This window comes from Ceratotherium simum, chromosome 21 (assembly GCF_057802395.1).
Source record: "Ceratotherium simum simum isolate JZ-2026a chromosome 21, ASM5780239v1, whole genome shotgun sequence".
NCBI lineage: Eukaryota > Metazoa > Chordata > Mammalia > Perissodactyla > Rhinocerotidae > Ceratotherium > Ceratotherium simum.
The window spans coordinates 23,005,828-23,024,729 of NC_141920.1; the positions used below are offsets into that span (position 1 = coordinate 23,005,828).

The 18,902-nt window shown below is 39.6% G+C and overlaps 1 protein-coding gene across 5 annotated transcripts in view; it reads left to right on the plus strand.

Annotated features, from left to right (window-relative positions):
* Positions 1-983: 983 nt before the first annotated feature.
* RBL1 (RB transcriptional corepressor like 1) overlaps positions 984-18,902 on the plus strand; it is a 63,892-nt gene continuing 45,973 nt past the window's right edge. For 2 of the 5 annotated variants that reach the window (XR_015555593.1, XM_087445308.1), the window contains exons 1-7: positions 1,258-1,387; positions 1,584-1,863; positions 2,979-3,112; positions 16,693-16,893; positions 17,285-17,349; positions 17,452-17,580; positions 17,692-17,852. Coding sequence is in view for 4 of the 5 variants with exons in the window: in XM_087445308.1 (XP_087301434.1) it covers positions 1,696-1,863; positions 2,979-3,112; positions 16,693-16,893; positions 17,285-17,349; positions 17,452-17,580; positions 17,692-17,852 (858 nt within the window). In the remaining variant the exon portion in view is untranslated. Of the gene's footprint in view, positions 1,388-1,583; positions 1,864-1,941; positions 2,098-2,978; positions 3,113-16,692; positions 16,894-17,284; positions 17,350-17,451; positions 17,581-17,691; positions 17,853-18,902 lie in introns of those variants that run through there. The other 3 variants (XM_087445309.1, XM_004430424.3, XM_087445310.1) reach the window with 3 other exon arrangements.

Here is an 18,902-nt window from a genome sequence, read left to right on the forward strand (position 1 = left end):
TGGCCTGAGAAGGTGACATTTAGTTGAATGATGAGGGGAGCCAGACAAGCAAAGATCTGGTGTTGAGTATTTGGAGCTGTTTGATCAGCATGTGAGAAAGGCCTTGAGGCAGGAACCAGCTTGGCAGCTTGGCATTTTCAAGGTTCCGAAACAAAGCGGTGAGGCCGGGCCTTATTATATACCCGGGTGGGACAATGCCCCACGTGAGGTGGGGCCAGATCACACGGGGCCTTCTAGACCATGGAAAGGAGTTTGGATATTATTTTAATGGCAAGAGGAATCTACTGCAGGATTCTGAGTGAAGCAGTGACATGCTCTGATTTACCTTTTAAGAAGAGCACTCTGGCTCTTCCCGGAGAAGGAGTTTTGGTGGAGCAGAAGCGTAAGCTCCAAGGCCAGGCCAGGCCTTCAGGCTTATGCTCAGGCCATGCCTAAGCCTGGAATGACTGTCTACTGGGACGGTTCCCAGGGTCCAGTGGGCTGAGAAAGGGCCTCCTTACTGCAGTTCTCTCAGCCCAGGCCAAGCCTCGTTTAGCGATCAAGGAGAGAAGGGGAGGTGTTCCCTACCATCCCTGCCTCACCAACCCTTCAATCACTCGACAGACCACTCACTGGGCGCTGGAGACAAGGACGAGAGTCCGACGAGGCCCCCCACGGTCAAGGGACGACTTTTTTCTGTTCTCACCTCCATCTCTTAACTCAAGGGGCAAGTCTCAGTCAGACTATGTTTGGCGCAGCAGGGCAGTGACAAACCCAGGCCCATGGGTTGGCGGGACAAAGGAGGCTTCTCCCTAAGATGAACGAGGCCACCTCGCAACAGGCAGCCCAGGCCTTCCCAGACCAAAAAGCCTCGGACACAAGGGCGGCGCCGCTACCTTCAAGACAGGAAATGGACTACAACTCCCAGCACACTCTGCGCGCGGACTGCCGATCCCTCCGCTCCACATTTGCCCCGCTGGCTGTGCCCGCCGCTGCCCGCCAAGGCTCAAGCTCAGGTTTTTTTCAGGACCCGAGGTCCATCTTCTTATCACATTTCCGGAGAGGGACGGCAGGGAGCCCTGGAGGACAAGCGGACTTTTTTGAGGAGAAACGCGGATGCAGACTGTGGAAGAGACGTTGCTCTGTAGCTGCCGATTTTCGCGCGCTTTGGCGCGGGTGGTTGTGGGTAGCGCGCCCAGGAGGGAGAAAGGAACCGGGGGCTGTGACTGCGCCGCCCGCAGGGCCTGAGGGGATGTTCGAGGACGAGCCCCACGCCGAGGGGGCGGCGGTGGTCGCCGCGGCCGGGGAGGCGCTGCAGGCCCTGTGCCAGGAGCTGAACCTGGACGAGGGGAGCGCGGCCGAAGCCCTGGACGACTTCACCGCCATCCGGGGCAACTACAGCCTAGAGGTGAGCGGCGCAGGTGGGGCGGCCGGACAGACCCCCGCCAGGCCCCACCCCCGCCCCGCCCCTCCCCACCCCATCCTCTGGGGTGGTGGGAGTTCCCCACCCAGGAGGGTCGCTGCCCAGCCGGGCGCCGAGAAGTGCGAAGCTGGAAGGGCGGGTGCAGATTGATCGATCCTTTTTTTTTTTTCTTTTTTTTGAGGCGGGAAACTGAAGTCCGGAAAAGGAGCTGCTTGTCCAATGTCACACGCCCCTCAGGGGTCCCCTAGACTCCAGACCAGACTCCCTCCGCCCCGCCAGGCGCCACAAACGTCATGGTACTCCCCTTAAATCGATTAAAAAAACAAAGGATGGTAAAAACTAAAATGAATTGTGTGCCGAGACGCCACTGCCAGCGCCACTGCAGCCCTGGAACAAGTTCCCCTTCCACAGATGAGGAGGCTGAGCCCCGAGAGGCGAAGCTGCCTGCCCGAGGACACAGGGTTGGTGGTGGGGCCGGACCGAGGAGTCTGGGCCACTGAACTTCGCCGTCTGCCTCGCTAGGGCGGAGGTGTGCGATGCTCGCGCTGGAGCGCTGCACGCCCCAGCATCTTGAGCTGTAGTACTTGGATGCTGTCTCCCAACAATTCCCTAATCAAGCCTTCCAAAAACATTCCGCCTAAGCTGTCCTGCCTCGTTTAATGCCTTGAGCAGACAAGACCTTTCACCACTTTAGGGTGGGAACACTGGGTTTTAGCTTTATTGGTGGCCGCCCTTTTCTACCCACCCCTTTCGGATTGTTGCAAGAAATCTTTTTATCCTTCTAGAGTCTGGCCTTAAAGAGGATCTGCAGAACAGTAAATAGGAGCAGTATTATGTTGTGCTGTGCGATTTGTGTCTAATTCCTTGTGTGTGTGTGTGTCTAATTCTTAATCCCTAAATTTCACATAGAGTTCAGCGATGAAGTCATCAAGTGATCCTAGCTTGGAGATGTCTCAAGTCTAAAGCAGAGAATTAAGTGTTGAATTCCCAAAAGTCATCTTTTTTGTAGCACTGTAAATCGAGATATCTGCTAAGATAGAGAGCCATACTTACTGTTTTAAAGATTGGAGTAAATCCTCCAATTTTTACCTCACAAAGATGACACTCTCCTTTATGTTGTGCAAGATAGGTATTAATTTTTTATATGTGACTCCCTTGCCATCTTTCTACTCCCTCCTTTGCTTTCTCTGCCAAACTTAAAAAAGAAACATAAAACTAAAGTGGTAGAAAGGAACATCAGCATCAATTAAGGCCATGACTGGTGTTTTAAAATTGAGAAAGCTAATGCTAAGAAATTTTAAGAGAACTCTTTCAATAATGCTAGATTTGAAGTGTAGGTGAGAGATCTGTCTTTAGATTAATACTGATTTAGCCTGTTACACTTTACTGAGAGGAGTTTTGTACCCGTTACTGCAACTAACTAAGCTTTGTCACCAGGAGCAAATATCTTCACCTCTTTGACCTGTTACATGCAGAATGAAAATTAGACCAGATAATTCTAAGATCTCTTCTGGTTCCAGAATTTAAGCATTTTAACATAATATATGCATTTTGCTGTTTGTCTTTTGCCTGCCAGGGAGAAGTTATACACTGGTTGGCATGTTCATTGTATGTTGCATGCCGCAAAAGCATTATTCCTACAGTTGGAAAGGGTATCATGGAAGGAAATTGTGTTTCACTTACCAGAATACTACGTTCAGCTAAGTTAAGGTAAAGCACTTTGATTTTTCAAACGTTGTTTTATATAAGTCCTAAATTTAATTTTAGAATTTAATTTCTCTTTATTTTAAATCATTTAACTTCATTTTATTCTAAGTTTTTTATCATATATGTATCCTTTCCCAATTCTCAGCCTTTCTTCCTCAAATTCTGACTTCAGCCAGAGGCCTCTATACTAAATCTTTTTTATCTGTAATTTTTTCATTAATTGTTTTTATATCTGGAAATAATTTCAGGCTTTCAGAAAAGCTGCAAAAATAAGAAAAGTTCAAAGAACACCCATATATTCTTGACCAAGATTGACGTATTATTGACGTTTTACCCCATTTGCTTTGTCATTGAGCTTTCTCTGTTCAATATGTATATCTTTTTGGCCTTTTTTTTTTTTTTGGTGAGGAAGATCAGCCCTGAGCTAACATCCATGCCAATCCTCCTCATTTTGCTGAGCAAGACTGGCTGTGAGCTAATATCCGTGCCCATCTTTCTCCACTTTATGTGAGATGCCACCACAGCATGGCCTGACAAGCGGTACATCAGTGCACACCCAGGATCTGAACCTGGGCTGCCAGCAGCGGAGCCCAAGCACTTAACCACTACACCACGGGGTCGGCCCCTCTTTTTCTCTTAAGTAATATTTTTCCTCAACCACTTCAAAGTAAGTAGCATATGTTGTAGCCCTTTACCCCTAAATACTTCGGTGTGTATTTCCTTAAATAACTACAGTACACTTATCAACTTCAGCAAAGTTAACATTGATACAATAATTTTATCTAATCTGTCATCTCTAATCTAGTTTTATTAGTTGATCCAATAATGTTATTTATAGCATTTTTTTCTTCAAGTACAGTCTCCAGTCTAAGATCAAGTATTGGCATTCCTTTATCATGTCTCTTTAGTCTCTTTGTTTTTTATTTTTATTATTTTTTTATTTTTTTTATTTTGGTGAGGAAGATCAGCCCTGTGCTAACATCTGCCGATCCTCCTTTTTTTTTTTTTTCTGAGGAAGACCGGCCCTGGGCTAACATCCATGTCCATCTTCCTCCACTTTATATGGGACGCCGCCACAGCATGGCTTGCCAAGCGGTGCGTCGATGCGCGCCCGGGATCCGAACCGGCAAACCCCTGGCTGCCGCAGCGGAGCGCACGCACTTAACCACTTGCGCCAGCGGGCCGGCCCCCTCTTTAGTCTCTTTTAATCAGGAACGTTTTCACAGCCTTTGTCTTTTATGACATTGACATTTTTGAAGAATATAGTCCACAACCACTTCATCCCCCTTTTAATAGATTATTCCTCCTTTTGGATTTGTCTCGTGTTTCCTTATGATTAGATATAGGTTATACATTCCCAGAAGGAAAACTACATAAGAGATTTTGTGTCCTCAATATCATATTTGGAGGCACATGATATCCATCTGCCTCTCATTGGTGATGTTAACTTTGATCATCTGGTCAAGGTGTTGTCCTGTTTCTCTACTGTATAGTTAGTATTTTTAACCTTGCAACTACTAACAATTGGTGGGTCTTAGCTATAGCTTTTACTTACTCTAGTATTAACCATATGGAACTATTTGCCTGGATACAAAACAAATGAAATGGAGTGATCCAGACTTGGATAGGTGCTAATGTTCTCTGTGTCTGGGTTTTTTACCCGTGACAAAATTATTTGAAGTCATTGTCTATTTGCTATCCTGGATTTCCAGGGTAGAAGAAAAACAAACTTTAAAGTCCTATCCAGGGAGGGAAATTAGGTTTTGTTCATGCTAAATTTAAAAAAAAAAAATTTGCAGAACAATTTTGGTTTCTATAAATAGAAAAATAATAAAGTCAAGACAATTTTAAAAACTTAGATATCGGCCGGCTCCGTGGCTTAGCGGTTAAGTGCGCGCGCTCTGATGCTGGCGGCCTGGGTTCGGATCCCGGGCACGCCCCAAGGCACCACTTCTCCGTCCAACCCGAGGCCGAGTCCCACATATAGCAACTAGAAGGAGGCGAACCTATGACATACAACTATCTACTGGGGCTTTGGGGGGAAAAAAATGAATAAATAAAATCTTAAAAAAAAAAAATAAAATAAAAATAAAAACTTAGATATCAATTTTTGTCATTGATGATAAGAATAAAATGAAAGTATAATTAAGATTGATGGAGTTTAGGTAATTTTTTAATTGAACAAAACCTTATCCATTGTAGTATAAAACAATCTGATCTTTTTCTATCAGAATAACTTAAAATTTAGAGCAGTACAAGCTCATGATAAAAATTTGAAATAGTGAAAAGAGTTCTGGAGATGGATGGTGGTGATGGTTGCACAATGGGAATATACTTAATGCCACTGAACTGTACACTTAAAATTGTTAAAATGGGGGGGCTGACTTGGTGGCCTAGTGGCTAAGTTCAGCATGCTCCACTTTAGTGGCCTGGGTTTGGTTCCTGGGCGTGGACCTACACCACTCGTCGGTGGCCATGCTGTCTGTGGTGGCGACACACCTACAAAATAGAGGAAGGTTGGCAACAGATGTTAGCTCAGTGCGAATCTTCTTCAGCAAAAAAAATAATAAAATGGTTAAAATGGTAAATTTTATGTTATATATGCTTTTACCACAATAAAAAAAAAGATTAAAAAGTTTCAAATAATACAGAAGAGTTGAAAATAGAAAGATGTTTTCTTTTTTTCACTCCCCAGAATTAACCACTATTAATAATTTACTGTTAATAAATTGTCAGAGAAAAAAATCTGTTTTTCATTTATTTTTTATTTTTTTTAAAATTTTTTGTTTATTGCAGAACATTGGTTTATAACATTGTATAAATTTCAGGTGTACATCATTATACTTCTATTTCTGCATAGATTACATCATGTTCACCACCCAAATACTAATTACAACCCATCACCACACACATGTGCCGAATTATCCCTTTCGCCCTCCTCCCTCCCCACTTCCCCTCTGGTAACCACCAATTCAATCTCTGTCTCTATGTGTTTGTTTATTGTTGTTTTTATCTACTACTTAATGAAGGAAATCATACGGTATTTGACCTTCTCCCTCTGACTTATTTCACTTTGCATAATACCCTCAATGTCCATCCATGTTGTCACAAATGGCTGGATTTCATCGTTTCTTATGGCTGAGTAGTATTCCATTGTATGTATATACCACATCTTCTTTATCCATTCGTCCCTTGATGGGCGCTTAGGTTGCTTCCAAGTCTTGGCTATTGTGAATAATGCTGCAATGAACACAGGGGTGCATGTATCTTTACGCATTGGTGTTTTCAAGTTCTTTGGATAAATACCCAACAGTGGAATAGCTGGATCATATGGTAGTTCTATCCTTGATTTTTTTTTTGTGTGTGTGTGTGTGTGTGTGTGAGGAGGACCAGCCCTGAGCTAACATCCAATGCCAATCCTCCTCTTTTTTGCTGAGGAAGACTGGCCCTGGGCTAACATCCATGCCCATCTTCCTCTACTTTATATGGGACGCCGCCACAGCATGGCTCAACAAGCGGTGCGTCGGTGCGCACCCGGGATCTGAACCGGCGAACCCCGGGCCGCCGCAGCGGAACGTGCGCACCTAACCACTTGCGCCACCGGGCCGGCCCCTATCCTTGATTTTTTTGAGGAATCTCCATACTATTTTCCATAGTGGCTGCACCAGTTTGCACTCCCACCAGCAGTGTATGAGAGTTCCCTTCTCTCCACATCCTCTCCAACACATGCTGTTTCCTGTCTTGTTAATTATAGCCATTCTGATGGGCGTGAGGTGATATCTCATTGTAGTTTTGATTTGCATTTCCCTGATAGTTAATGATTTTGAACATCTTTTCATGTGTCTGTTGGCCATCTGTATATCTTCTTTGGAGAAATGTCTAAATAAGATCATACTATATGTATTGTTCTGCAGTTGCTTTTCTTACTTTGTATTCTGTAAATCCTTCCATATCAGCATATGTAATTCTACCTCTATATTTTTAATGACTCTAAGATATTTTAAGATGTAAGGATGTTTCATATATTTAGTCAGCCCCTTTTTGATGGCCATTTAGGTTGTATCCAGTACTTTGTGATTACAGACAAGTGAACATCATTGTAAATATGTATTTCAGATAAATTTCTAAAAGTATAGAGATGGATCAAAAGATACGTGCTTTTTAAATGTAGATTGATACAAAAAAATTTTTTAAGTGTCAAATTCTTAATTGCTAAAAGAACAGTTGACCAGCATCAACATATTCATTCAAACAAAAAAGTATTGCAAGTGGGGGCCGGCCCGGTGGCGCAAGGGTTAAGTGCACGCGCTCAGCTGTGGCGGCCCCGGGGTTCACTGGTTCGGATCCTGGGCACGCACTGACGCACCGCTTGTCAAGCCATGCTGTGGCGGCGTCCCATATAAAGTAGAGGAAGATGGGCACGGGTGTTAGCCCAGGGCCAATCTTCCTCAGCGAAAAGAGGAGGATTGGCATTGGATGTTAGCTCAGGGCTGGTCTTCCTCACCAAAAAAACAAAAGCAAGTGATTTTGTTATTTGCATTGATTTATAATAATTTGGGCTGTTTTCAAAATATCAACTTTAAATGTAATTTTAAATGATTGTATAGATCTTTATAAACATGGGAAAATACCCATCAAATATTTTAATATCATACTGCAAAACAGTACAGTATAGTAATCTAAGTATAGGTTATAGATACACATGTAAAACTAGCAGATTTTTATTGAGTACTTACGTGTGTCCCAGACACTTACTATATGCTAAGGGTTTGCATGTATTTATTCATTTAATCTCCATAGTAATTCCATGAAATAAATCTCATTTTACAAATGAGGAAATCAAGGCACCAAGAGATCAAATTACTTCCCAGAGGTTATATATACCTCTAAGTGGCAGAGCCTCCCAAGTCCATGCTGTATTACGTATATCTGCACACAAATGTGTCTTAGTATGTCTCTGTTTTGAACTGCATTTATATTCGGCTTCAGTTTGCAAAAAAAAAAAAAACTTACCCAAAGCAACTTCCAGCTTTAAAAAAAGTTTCATGTAAAAATTTGTTTGGTGGGCCGGCCCTGTGGCTTGGTGGTTAAGTGCGCGCGCTGCGATGCTGGTGGCCCGGGTTCGGATCCCGGGTGCGCATCGAGGCACCACTTCTCCGTTCATCCTGAGGCCGAGTCCCACATACAGCAACTAGAAGGATGTGCAGCTACGACACACAACTATCCACTGGGGCTTTGGGGGGAAAAATAAAATAAATAAAATCTTTAAAAAAAAAAAAAAAAAAAAAATTTGTTTGGCTACTAAGTGTAGTATTTTAAAAAGTAGTATCTGTTGTGCACTTTGAATTTTTAATTCATTTTCATAAAGAAGTTGTCTGCATCTTATTGTTTTAAGTATTGAGAAGTAATTTTTCCACGAGTTTTTCAGTAACTTGTGATTTAAATCAAGATAACTTGCATTCATCCATTATTTTTATATTATGGTAGAACCTGAATAAAAATTTAGTTCATGAAAAATTATTTTCTATACATTTTAATTGGAACATTGATGATGTTAATTTTTTACAAAATAATTTGCTTTTTTTGAGTGCCATTAAAACTCAGTAGTGTGCCAATATTGGGACATATGCCCCATGTTTACCATCTCTACTCTATACTTTGTTTTTGTTTTGTGTATATGTATTAAAATATACATTACGTAAAATTTACCATTTTAAGTGTACAATTCAGTGGCATTAAATACATTCACATTGTTGTGCAACCATCACCACCATCCATCTCCAGAACTTTTTCATGTTCCCAAACTGAAACTCCATACCAATTAAACAATAACTAACCTCTTCCTCCTAGCCCTTGGCAACCACCGTTTTACTTTCTGTCTCTATGAATTTGACTGTTCTAGGTACCTCATGTAAGTGGAATCATACAGTATTTGTCCTTTTGTGACTGGCTTATTTCACTTAGCATAATGTCTTCAAGAAGGCACAGCATATAAATACTTAGTATAATGTCTTCAAGGAAATGGCTGATTCAAAAGCTGGGGCAGACCTATTTTTCTGATGAACCTGGATCAGCTTATTATGCCAGAAAGTAAGGAAGTGCACACAAAAATGTTGGAGATGTGTCCAAGGGACATAGAAGCTATCTTGAAAAGCCTCCCATTAGTAGTCAAATCTGGGATAATTTGAAAATCCAAACAAATAGGGACAGTAATAGATTATAACTCACTGAATAAAATCTATATTGATGATAAATAGAGGAGAAGGGAAAACTTCCTCACATTAGAATACCAACTAATAAATGTAGAGAAATCGTCGAGTTAGAAAAAAATCACCATTTTGCAACCTCGTAGTAGTAATTGGTTGAGGCAAAAATCATCAGTGGATGCTAAAACTAGTGGATAGAAGTTTCATGAGAGCAGAATATTTACATAATTGCAAAGTAGCTCCCTACAAGTCACTTATTAATTACAAAGGGAAAAATAGTAACTTTGAGGTGGAAAACCTGGTAGATCCACCTAAATGAAGTACAGGGTTATCATCAATAATGGGACAAGTGGATATGATCCTCTGAGAAGGATATGACATCACTTATATAATACTCTGTCAAAAATACAAAGCCTAAATCTAATAATGAGGGAAGCATGAGACAAACTCAAATTAGGGACTACGAAATAACTGGCCTGTCCTCTTCCAAAATGTTGGTGTCACAAAAGAGTCTGAGGAACTGTTCCAGATTGAAGGAAACTAAAAGGAAATAACATATAAATACAACGTATACTACTGGATTAGATCCTAGATTTGGAAATTAAAAATTGCTATAAAGAACATTATTGGGACAACTGGTGAATTTTAAATTTAAATTTAAATATGGATCAATAGTATTTTATCAATGTAAAATTTTCTAATTTTGATAATTACACTTGGTTATGTAAAGACAATATCCTCCTTCTCAGAAAATAGAAACTGAAGTATTTATGAGTAAAGGGGCATGATATCCACACCTTACTCTCAGTTGATTCAGAAAAAATTGTATATATGTTATATTAGGGTTCTCCAGAGAAGCAGAACCAATAGAATGTGGAAATATATATATATATATGATATTATTTACAATATAATTTTATATTATATATATGATATTTACAATATAATTTTATATTATATATATGATATTTACAATATAATTTTATATTATATATATGATATTTACAATATAATTTTATATTATATATATGATATTTACAATATAATTTTATATATATGATATTTACAATATAATTTTATATTATATATATGATATTTACAATATAATTTTATATTATATATATGATATTTACAATATAATTTTATATTATATATGATATTTACAATATAATTTTATATTATATATATGATATTTACAATATAATTTTATATTATATATATGTTAGAGGGATTTATTTTAAGGTATTGGCTCACATGATTGTGGAGGCTTGAAGAGTCCAAAACCTGGGGTAGGCCAGCAGGCTGGAGACCCAGGAAAGAGTTGCAGTTTGAATCCAAAGGCAGTCCACTAGCAGAATTCCTTCTTACTTGGGAGGAGGTCAGTTCTTTGTTCTGTTAAGACCTTCAACTGATTAGATGAGGCCCACCCACATTATGAAGAGTAATCTGCTGTACTCAAGAGTCTACTGATCTAAATGTTAATTTCATCCAGAAAAACACTTTAACAGAAACATCCAGAATAATTTTTTTTTTTTTTAAAGATTTTATTTATTTATTTTTTTCCCCACCAAAGCCCCAGTAGATAGTTGTCTGTCATAGCCACACATCCTTCCAGTTGCTGCATTTGGGACACGGCCTCAGCATGGCCGGAGAAAAGGTGCGTCGGTGCGCGCCTGGGATCCGAACCTGGGCCGCCAGCAGCGGAGCGCGCACGCTTAACTGCCAAGCCACGGGGCCGGCCCCCAGAATAATGTTTGACCAAATATCTGGGCACCGTATACATTTTTTTAAACCATACTTAATCCCTAAATAAAGACAATAACAAGATCATTCTTTCACCTAACATAATATAAGTATCCTGCATACATCCAAAAACACACTAATTCTTTCCCCAAAAGAGGATCCAAAGTCCTTGGGTTATGTTTACTCTTCTCCTTGATATCCTATAACTTAAATACTATAAGGTCAATACATACTATGTTACATGACAAAGGGATAAGAGGAAAGAATACAAAGATATTTGATATATATATATACACACACACAAACATATTTATAACAAAACATGGAAGAAATACTCATGACAATTACAGTCCTCATTTCTATAACTGGTCACATGGTTGTAGTTGGTATTTATAACTACCTTCTTTCACTGTCCAGTCCATATTTCCTTTGCCCTCAGCAAGCACCTCAGTGGATTGTGGTTCTTTACTTGGTGGGGTGACCCAGACCGTCATTCCTGAAGAGTTTGGGCCATTAGTAGTCCTGCCTGGATTGGATTGTTGTAGTTTTCCATTGACTTTAATCACAGGGCGTCATGATACTAAGTGATGCCCTAAGGGATCTCCTGTATTCTACTCTTCTTTACCTCCATTGTGGAGTAGAAGTCCAATTGCTCCTTGATAGTTCAGATCAATGACTCCACCTAGCACGGTAGCTCCCTTCTTTGCCTGTTGCTTTAGAGGCATAAGGAGCCCAAAGTGGCCAGATGGCAGTCTTAACTTTCAGGTCAATGGATCATTGTTGTGTCTCTTGGTGGAAGCATTCATCCCTTTGGAACTAAGTCTTCTAGGCCAACAGAGCATATGTTATGGGGTCAGGAAGCAAAAATTTTGCTAGTGGGTCATGAGGGGTAATAATGAGTGGTGCCACTCCCATTTCCATCCCTTGATTCCTGATTCAGAGCATATACAGCCTCCTGAAGAACCTTGCCCGAGCTGTGCAAGGTATTGCCTCCTAGCTGGCACTGTAACTGAGTCTTCAAAAAGTCATTCCACAGTTCTTTCAAGCCAGCTGCTTCAGGATGGTGGGGAACATGGTAAGACCAGTGAATTCCATGAGTATGGGCCTGTTGCCGCACTTTGTTTGCTGTGAAGTGAGTTCCTTGATCAGAAGTAATGCTGTGTGGAATACCGTGACAGTACATGAGGCATTATATAAGTCCATGGATGGTTGTTTTGGCAGAAGACTAATTTTGTAGTTGTGCATTTCCTATTAAAAAAATAAAACCAAGGGGCTGGCCCTGTGGCCTAGCGATTTAATTCATGCGCTCCGCTTTGGCGGCCCAGGGTTCGTGGGTTCGGATCTCGGGCATGGACCACTGCACTGCTTTATCAAGCCATGCTGAGGCGGCGTCCCATATAGAGTAGAGGAAGATGGGCACAGATGTTAGCCCAGGGTCAGTCTTCCTCAGCAAAAAGAGGAGGATTGGCAACAGTTAGCTCAGAACTAGTCTTCCTCACAAAAAAAAATAAAATAAAAAAATAAAACCAAAAAAGAGAAGCATCATTCAAATGGTATTGTGATATGTATCTTTGTATAGATATTTTTGTCTATATCTTTGACTTTCTCCTTAGTTTAGATTCTTATAAAAGCAATTTTTGGATGAAATGATTTGAGCATTTTTAAGGCTTTTTATTCATGTTGCCAAATCATCTCTAGAAAGGTGAACAAATTACTACTTCTAGAACATTTCACTGTACCCTTTTTGGAGTAGTATTTTTGGTTTATTAAACAGCCTTATTGAATTATAACTTACATACCATACAGTTCATCTATTTAAAGTGTACGTTCAACAGTTTTTCATATATTCACCACAACAACTTTAGAACATTTTCGTCCCCCCAAAAAGAATCCTCATACCCATTAGAATTCTCTCCTTATTCTCTGCCCTCCCCCACCCCTATCCTCTGGCAACCACTAATCTACTTTCTGTCTCTATTGATGTATCTATTCTGGACATTTCCTATAGGTGAAATCATACAATATATGGTATTCCTCTGTGATTGGCTTCTTTTACTTAGCATAATGTATTCAAGGTTCATCCATGTTGTAGCATGTATCCGAACTTCATTTTTTTTGGCCGAATAATATTCCATTGTATGGATATACCACATTTTGTTTATCCATTTATTAGTTGAAGGACATTTGAGTTGTTTCCACCTTTTGGCTAGTATGAATAATGCTGCTATGCACGTTTGTGTACAAGTTTTTGTGTGGACATATATTTTCATTTCTCTTGGGTATATATATGTATGAGTGGAATTGTTGGGTCATATGGTAACTCTGTGTTTAACCTTTTGAGGAACTGTCGGACTGTTTTCCAAAGTGACCACCAGTTTACATTCCCACCATCAGTGTATGAGGATTCCAGTTTATCGACATCCTTGCCAATACCTATTATCTGTCTTTTTTATTACATCCATCTTAGTAGGCATGAAGTGGTATCTCATTGTGGTTTTAATTTGTATTTCCCTGATGGCTCATGATGGGGAGCATCTTTTCATGTGCTTATTGAAGTAGTGTATTCTTTATAACAGAATCCCAGTGAACGGAATTGTTTGAAAGCTGTGAATTTTACTTCTTTTTTTTATTATTTTATTTTATTTATTATTTTTTTTTTTTAAGGAAGATCGGCCCTGAGCTAACATCTGCCAATCCTCCTCTTTTTGCTGAGGAAGACTGGCCGTGGGCTAACATCTGTGCCCATCTTCCTCTGCTTTATATGGGACGCCGCCACAGCATGGCTCGCCAAGCGGTGCGTTGGTGTGTACCCAGGATCCGAACCCGGGCCACCAGCAGCAGAGCGTCCTCACTTAACCACTTGCGCCACTGGGCCGGCCCCTACTTGCTTCTTATTTTAGTTTTAAAAATCACAATCATAGTTTGTGATTACAATGCTGTAAGTTTTTTTGTTTTCAGACACTCTGATGCACTTTGTTCCAGGTTAGGGCAGCCATTTTTGGATTTATATGAGGATGTATCAGTCAAGGCTCTTGTTTATAAAAGACAGATGCCAACTACCAACTTTGCTAATGTAAGGAGAAAAGAAATTTACTAGAAGGCTATTGGATAGCTTACAAAGTCTTTAGGGTGACTTGAGAAATTAGGCTTGGAAAATGGCCAGGAACAAAAGGAGCTGGCTACATTCCCAAAAAGCATATCACAGAATCCATCTAACAAGGACACAGCTTGCATGGCCAGCAATGCCATCCCTGGACATTGCCACTATTTTTCTCCCTAGGAGCTAAATATTGCTATTGATCCTGCTGTAAGAATGTACCACTTTGTTAATTCTCTGCATCACCAGCTCCAGATTCAAAATTCCAAGCAGATATAGCTGATCAGGGACCTCAGGTTTTATGCATTCACCCTAACTTCCAGAGAAGCTGATCTGTCTAGTAGAAGGCAAGACTCAAAAGTGGCGAATTCCTCAAAGGAAAGGATTTCACCTGCTAAGCATCCCCCACCTCCAAAACAAAGTCCTCTATAAGAGGCTATAATTTGTTAGCCAAAAAAAAAAATTTTGTAATCTGGCAAAATTCTTTTGGTGCTATTGATAAGAACCTTTTAGGCCGGCCCTGTGGCTTGGTGGTTAATTGCGCGCGCTGCAGTGCTGGTGGCCCGGGTTCGGATCCCGGGTGCGCATCGAGGCACCACTTCTCCGTCCATCCTGAGGCCGAGTCCCACATACAGCAACTAGAAGGATGTGCAGCTATGACATACAACTATCTACTGGGGCTTTGGAGGGAAAAAATAAAATAAATAAAATCTTAAAACAAAACAAAACAAAACAAAAAAAGAACCTTTTAAAGAGACTCTTAGATTTCACTCAGCCTGCTTGGGGTATGAATACCTATGGACAATTAGCTCATGATGTCTTCTATCATGTTTTTTAAAAAAATTACCATTATCACTCTGTATATAGTGCTAGACACTTAAATGACCTTTAACACTACAAATTTTCTATCTAAGACTGTAGTAACATGGGGACATAAAAAATATACTCATAATTGAATAAGCCAGAAAGGTGGAGTAATAATCTATTAAGTGATTTTCTGGGTAGGTACTACCTTCTTAGTTTATGTTTGGTGGTGAAACCACACACTGGAACACAAACACTTGAATTTTATTCATTTATTTTTTTTGTGAGGAAGATCAGCCCTGAGCTAACATCCATGCCAATCCTCCTCTTTTTGCTGAGGAAGACTGGCCCTGGGCTAACATCTGTGCCCATCTTCCTCCCCTTTATATGGGACGCCGCCACAGCATGGCTTGTCAAGCGGTGCCTTGGTATGCTCCCGGGATCCGAACCCGGGCCACCAGCAGTGGAGCACATGCACTTAACCGCTATGCCACGGGGCTGGTCCCACACAACACTTGAATTTTATTTCTAACCTGTAACAGTCTGGTGCTTTGTGATCCCTGTCCAGAATCCACCACTTGTGAGATTCTGTGTTTCTTCAAACTAATTTTGTGAACTCATCAATCTGTTGACTAACATTTACTTTGTAATTTTTATGCAGATCATTGTCTAGGTGCTGTAGAAAATGAAAGAAGTAGATACTGTCACTCTCTGCATAGTAGAAGACATTTTATGTAATGACCATTGATTCAAAATCTACATTCCCATGGTGATTCTGGGAACAAAAGCAATTTCATAGTACTTGGGAGTAAGGTTTTTGGATTTTGTTTCCTTTTTCTTTTTTTTGATAAATTCAGGCTTTTTAGTAAAGATTCTTAGGCATAAATAGAATGTTTCCTTTTCCATCTGTTATATGGACTCATTTGTTAATAGTTATTGTTACTATTATTATTATTTTAAATTGTATTGAGGTCATAATCATTTATAACATTGTGAAATTTCAGTTGTACATTATTATTTGTCAGTCACCATATATATGTGCCCCTTTACCCTTTATGCCACCCCCCAACCCCCTTCCCTTCTGGTAATCACTAATCTGTTCTCTTTGTCCATGTGTTTGTTTATCTTCCACATGTGAGTGAAATCATATGGTGTTTGTCTTTCTCTGTCTGGCTTATTTTGCTTAACATAATACCCTCAAGTTCCATCCATGTTGTTGCAAAAGGGATGATTTTGTCTTTTTTTTTAATGGCCGAGTAGTATTCCATTGTATACATATACCACATCTTCTTTCTCCATTCAGTTGATGGGCACTTGGGTTGCTTCCATGTCTTGGCTATTGTGAATAATGCTGCAACGAACATAGGGGTGCATAAGTCTCTTAGAATTGTGGATTTCAAGTTCTTTTGATGAATACCCCGTAGTGGAATAGCTGAGTCATATAGTATTTCAATTTTTAATTTTTTGAGAAATCTCCATACTGTTTTCCATACTGGCTGCACCAGTTTGCATTCCCACAAGCAGTGTATGCGGGTTTCCTTTTCTCCACATTCTCTCCAACATTTGTTGTTTTTTGTCTTGATAATTATAGCCATTCTAACAGATGAAAGGTCATATCTCATTGTAGCTTTGATTTGCATTTCCCTGATGATTAGTGATGTTGAACATCTTTTCATGTGCCTGTTGGCCTATATGGACTCATTTTAAGGTTGCTTTTTTTTCTATTTTTTTAGTTTAATACAGTTTTTTAATAAAATGAAAAAGTGGATGGACATGTCAAACCTGCCGCAAGAATTTCGTGAACGTATAGAAAGGCTAGAAAGAAATTTTGAGGTGTCTACTGTAATTTTCAAAAAATTTGAGCCAATTTTTTTAGATATATTTCAAAGTCCATATGAAGAGCCACCAAAGTTACCACGAAGCAGAAAGCAGAGGTGAGACCCTTAATCCTTGTATAATTCACATAAAAATTATGATACAAACTTATTAAGGGAATTTGCATTTTTAAAAGTCTACTTTTTATCAGAAGTATCCATCTGCAAAAAACTTAAATTTCTTTTTAAATCCATCTATAATTACCCACATCTGGAAATTCAGGGTAATACTTTTACTTATTTTTCTATGTTCTGCTTATTTTATGCAAATTAGAAAGGTTTATTTATTTAAGTCCATTTAATGAAACATAGATTGTCTTTTGTGAATGGAATTTTATATGTAATTTGACTTTATTATTATTTATATTTGCTGTTTCAATTTAAATGACAATTGTGGAGTGATATTTAGCTACCTAGTCAGATAAAAAGTGCATTTTTTTTCCATTTTTAGGAGGATTCCTTGCAGTGTTAAGGATCTCTTTAATTTCTGTTGGACGCTCTTTGTTTATACTAAGGGTAAGGTGATACTTTCAGTGGTTTTACATTTCTGCTGTGGGAACTTGGTGCTATTTGACATGAAAAGTTTCTGGTTTTTGTGTCTTTTTTTTTCTTATAAAGGTAATTTTCGTATGATTGGAGATGATTTAGTAAACTCTTATCATTTACTCCTGTGCTGCTTGGATCTGATTTTTGCCAATGCCATTATGTGCCCAAATAGACGAGACTTGCTAAATCCCTCATTTAAAGGTAAGACCTTATTTGTTTTTGAAAACTGATAATTAATTTTTAGAAAAAGAGTTTTAAAAATTGACCATATTCTTTTCCCCCCCCATTGCTCTTCATACCCTGTCACACTAGGTTTACCATCTGATTTCCATACTGCTGACTTTAGGGCTTCTGAAGAGCCTGCCTGCATCATTGCTGTACTGTGTGAACTGCATGATGGACTTGTAGTAGAAGCAAAAGGAATAAAGGAGCACTACTTTAAGCCATATATTTCAAAACTCTTTGACAGGAAGGTACTGTACTTATAATTAACTGACTGAGGTTTTTTGTTGTTTTTGTTAAAGCTTCAGTGCATGGTTGTGTATCCTAGTTGTTAGTTTTAAAGATTTTATTTATTTATTTTTTCCCCCCAAAGCCCCAGTAGATAGTTGTATGTCATAGCTGCACATCCTTCTAGTTGCTGTATGTGGGATTCGGCCTCAGGATGGACGGAGAAGTGGTGCCTCGGTGCGCGCCCGGGATCCGAACCCGGGCCACCAGCATTGCAGCGCGCGCACTTAACCACCAAGCCACGGGGCCGGCCCCTAGTTGTTAGTTTTAAATGACTGAGATTTTTAGGGGTCAGCAGCAGCAGTTTCAAAGGGAAAAACAATGTTTTTAGCAAGTTCTCAACGTTATAGGACTCAGGATTCCCAGGTCTCAGTCTCTGCTGTGATACAGAATTGTCCTATGATCTATGATGTGTGAAACTGAGCTGTTGAAGAATGTGACCAGTCATATGTACTGTCAAGTAAACACACTGTCAGAGGCAACCGTAGGAGGTTCTGATAAAGAACTATGAAGAACAGAACATCAGAGTAAGCCTGATAAAGAATTATGAAAAGCAGGAGGTCAGAGTAAGCTAATTTACTGCCACAATTTGAATAACTGCTGTTGACTAAAAGTAGGATGATGCATAACAACTGTAGCTTTAATTTCATATAAATAGAGCAGAAAATCCCTTATAGTTTTGTAGCTCCTTACAGGCTACCTACATGCATTCTGGATTTTTTTTCTCAGTAATTTACTTAGCTGTTTCTGTATTTATGAATTGGCTTGTTCCCTTGGGTCTCAAGTTCTTATTTCCCCTACATTGAGCTATTTAATCCAGTTAGGCCTTGAGTTTTCTTGTTGGTGAAAAAACAGATTTGGATTAGCTCATCCCTGTCGTCCCCCTGTTTGCAAATATTATGAGATTTTTCTTTGAGCATAAAGTCTTTCCTTACTGGGTGGTTCTCTTATATAAACTTTTGTATTTAGTCTTATCTTTACTCGAGTATATACATATATATTTGTGTGTGTGT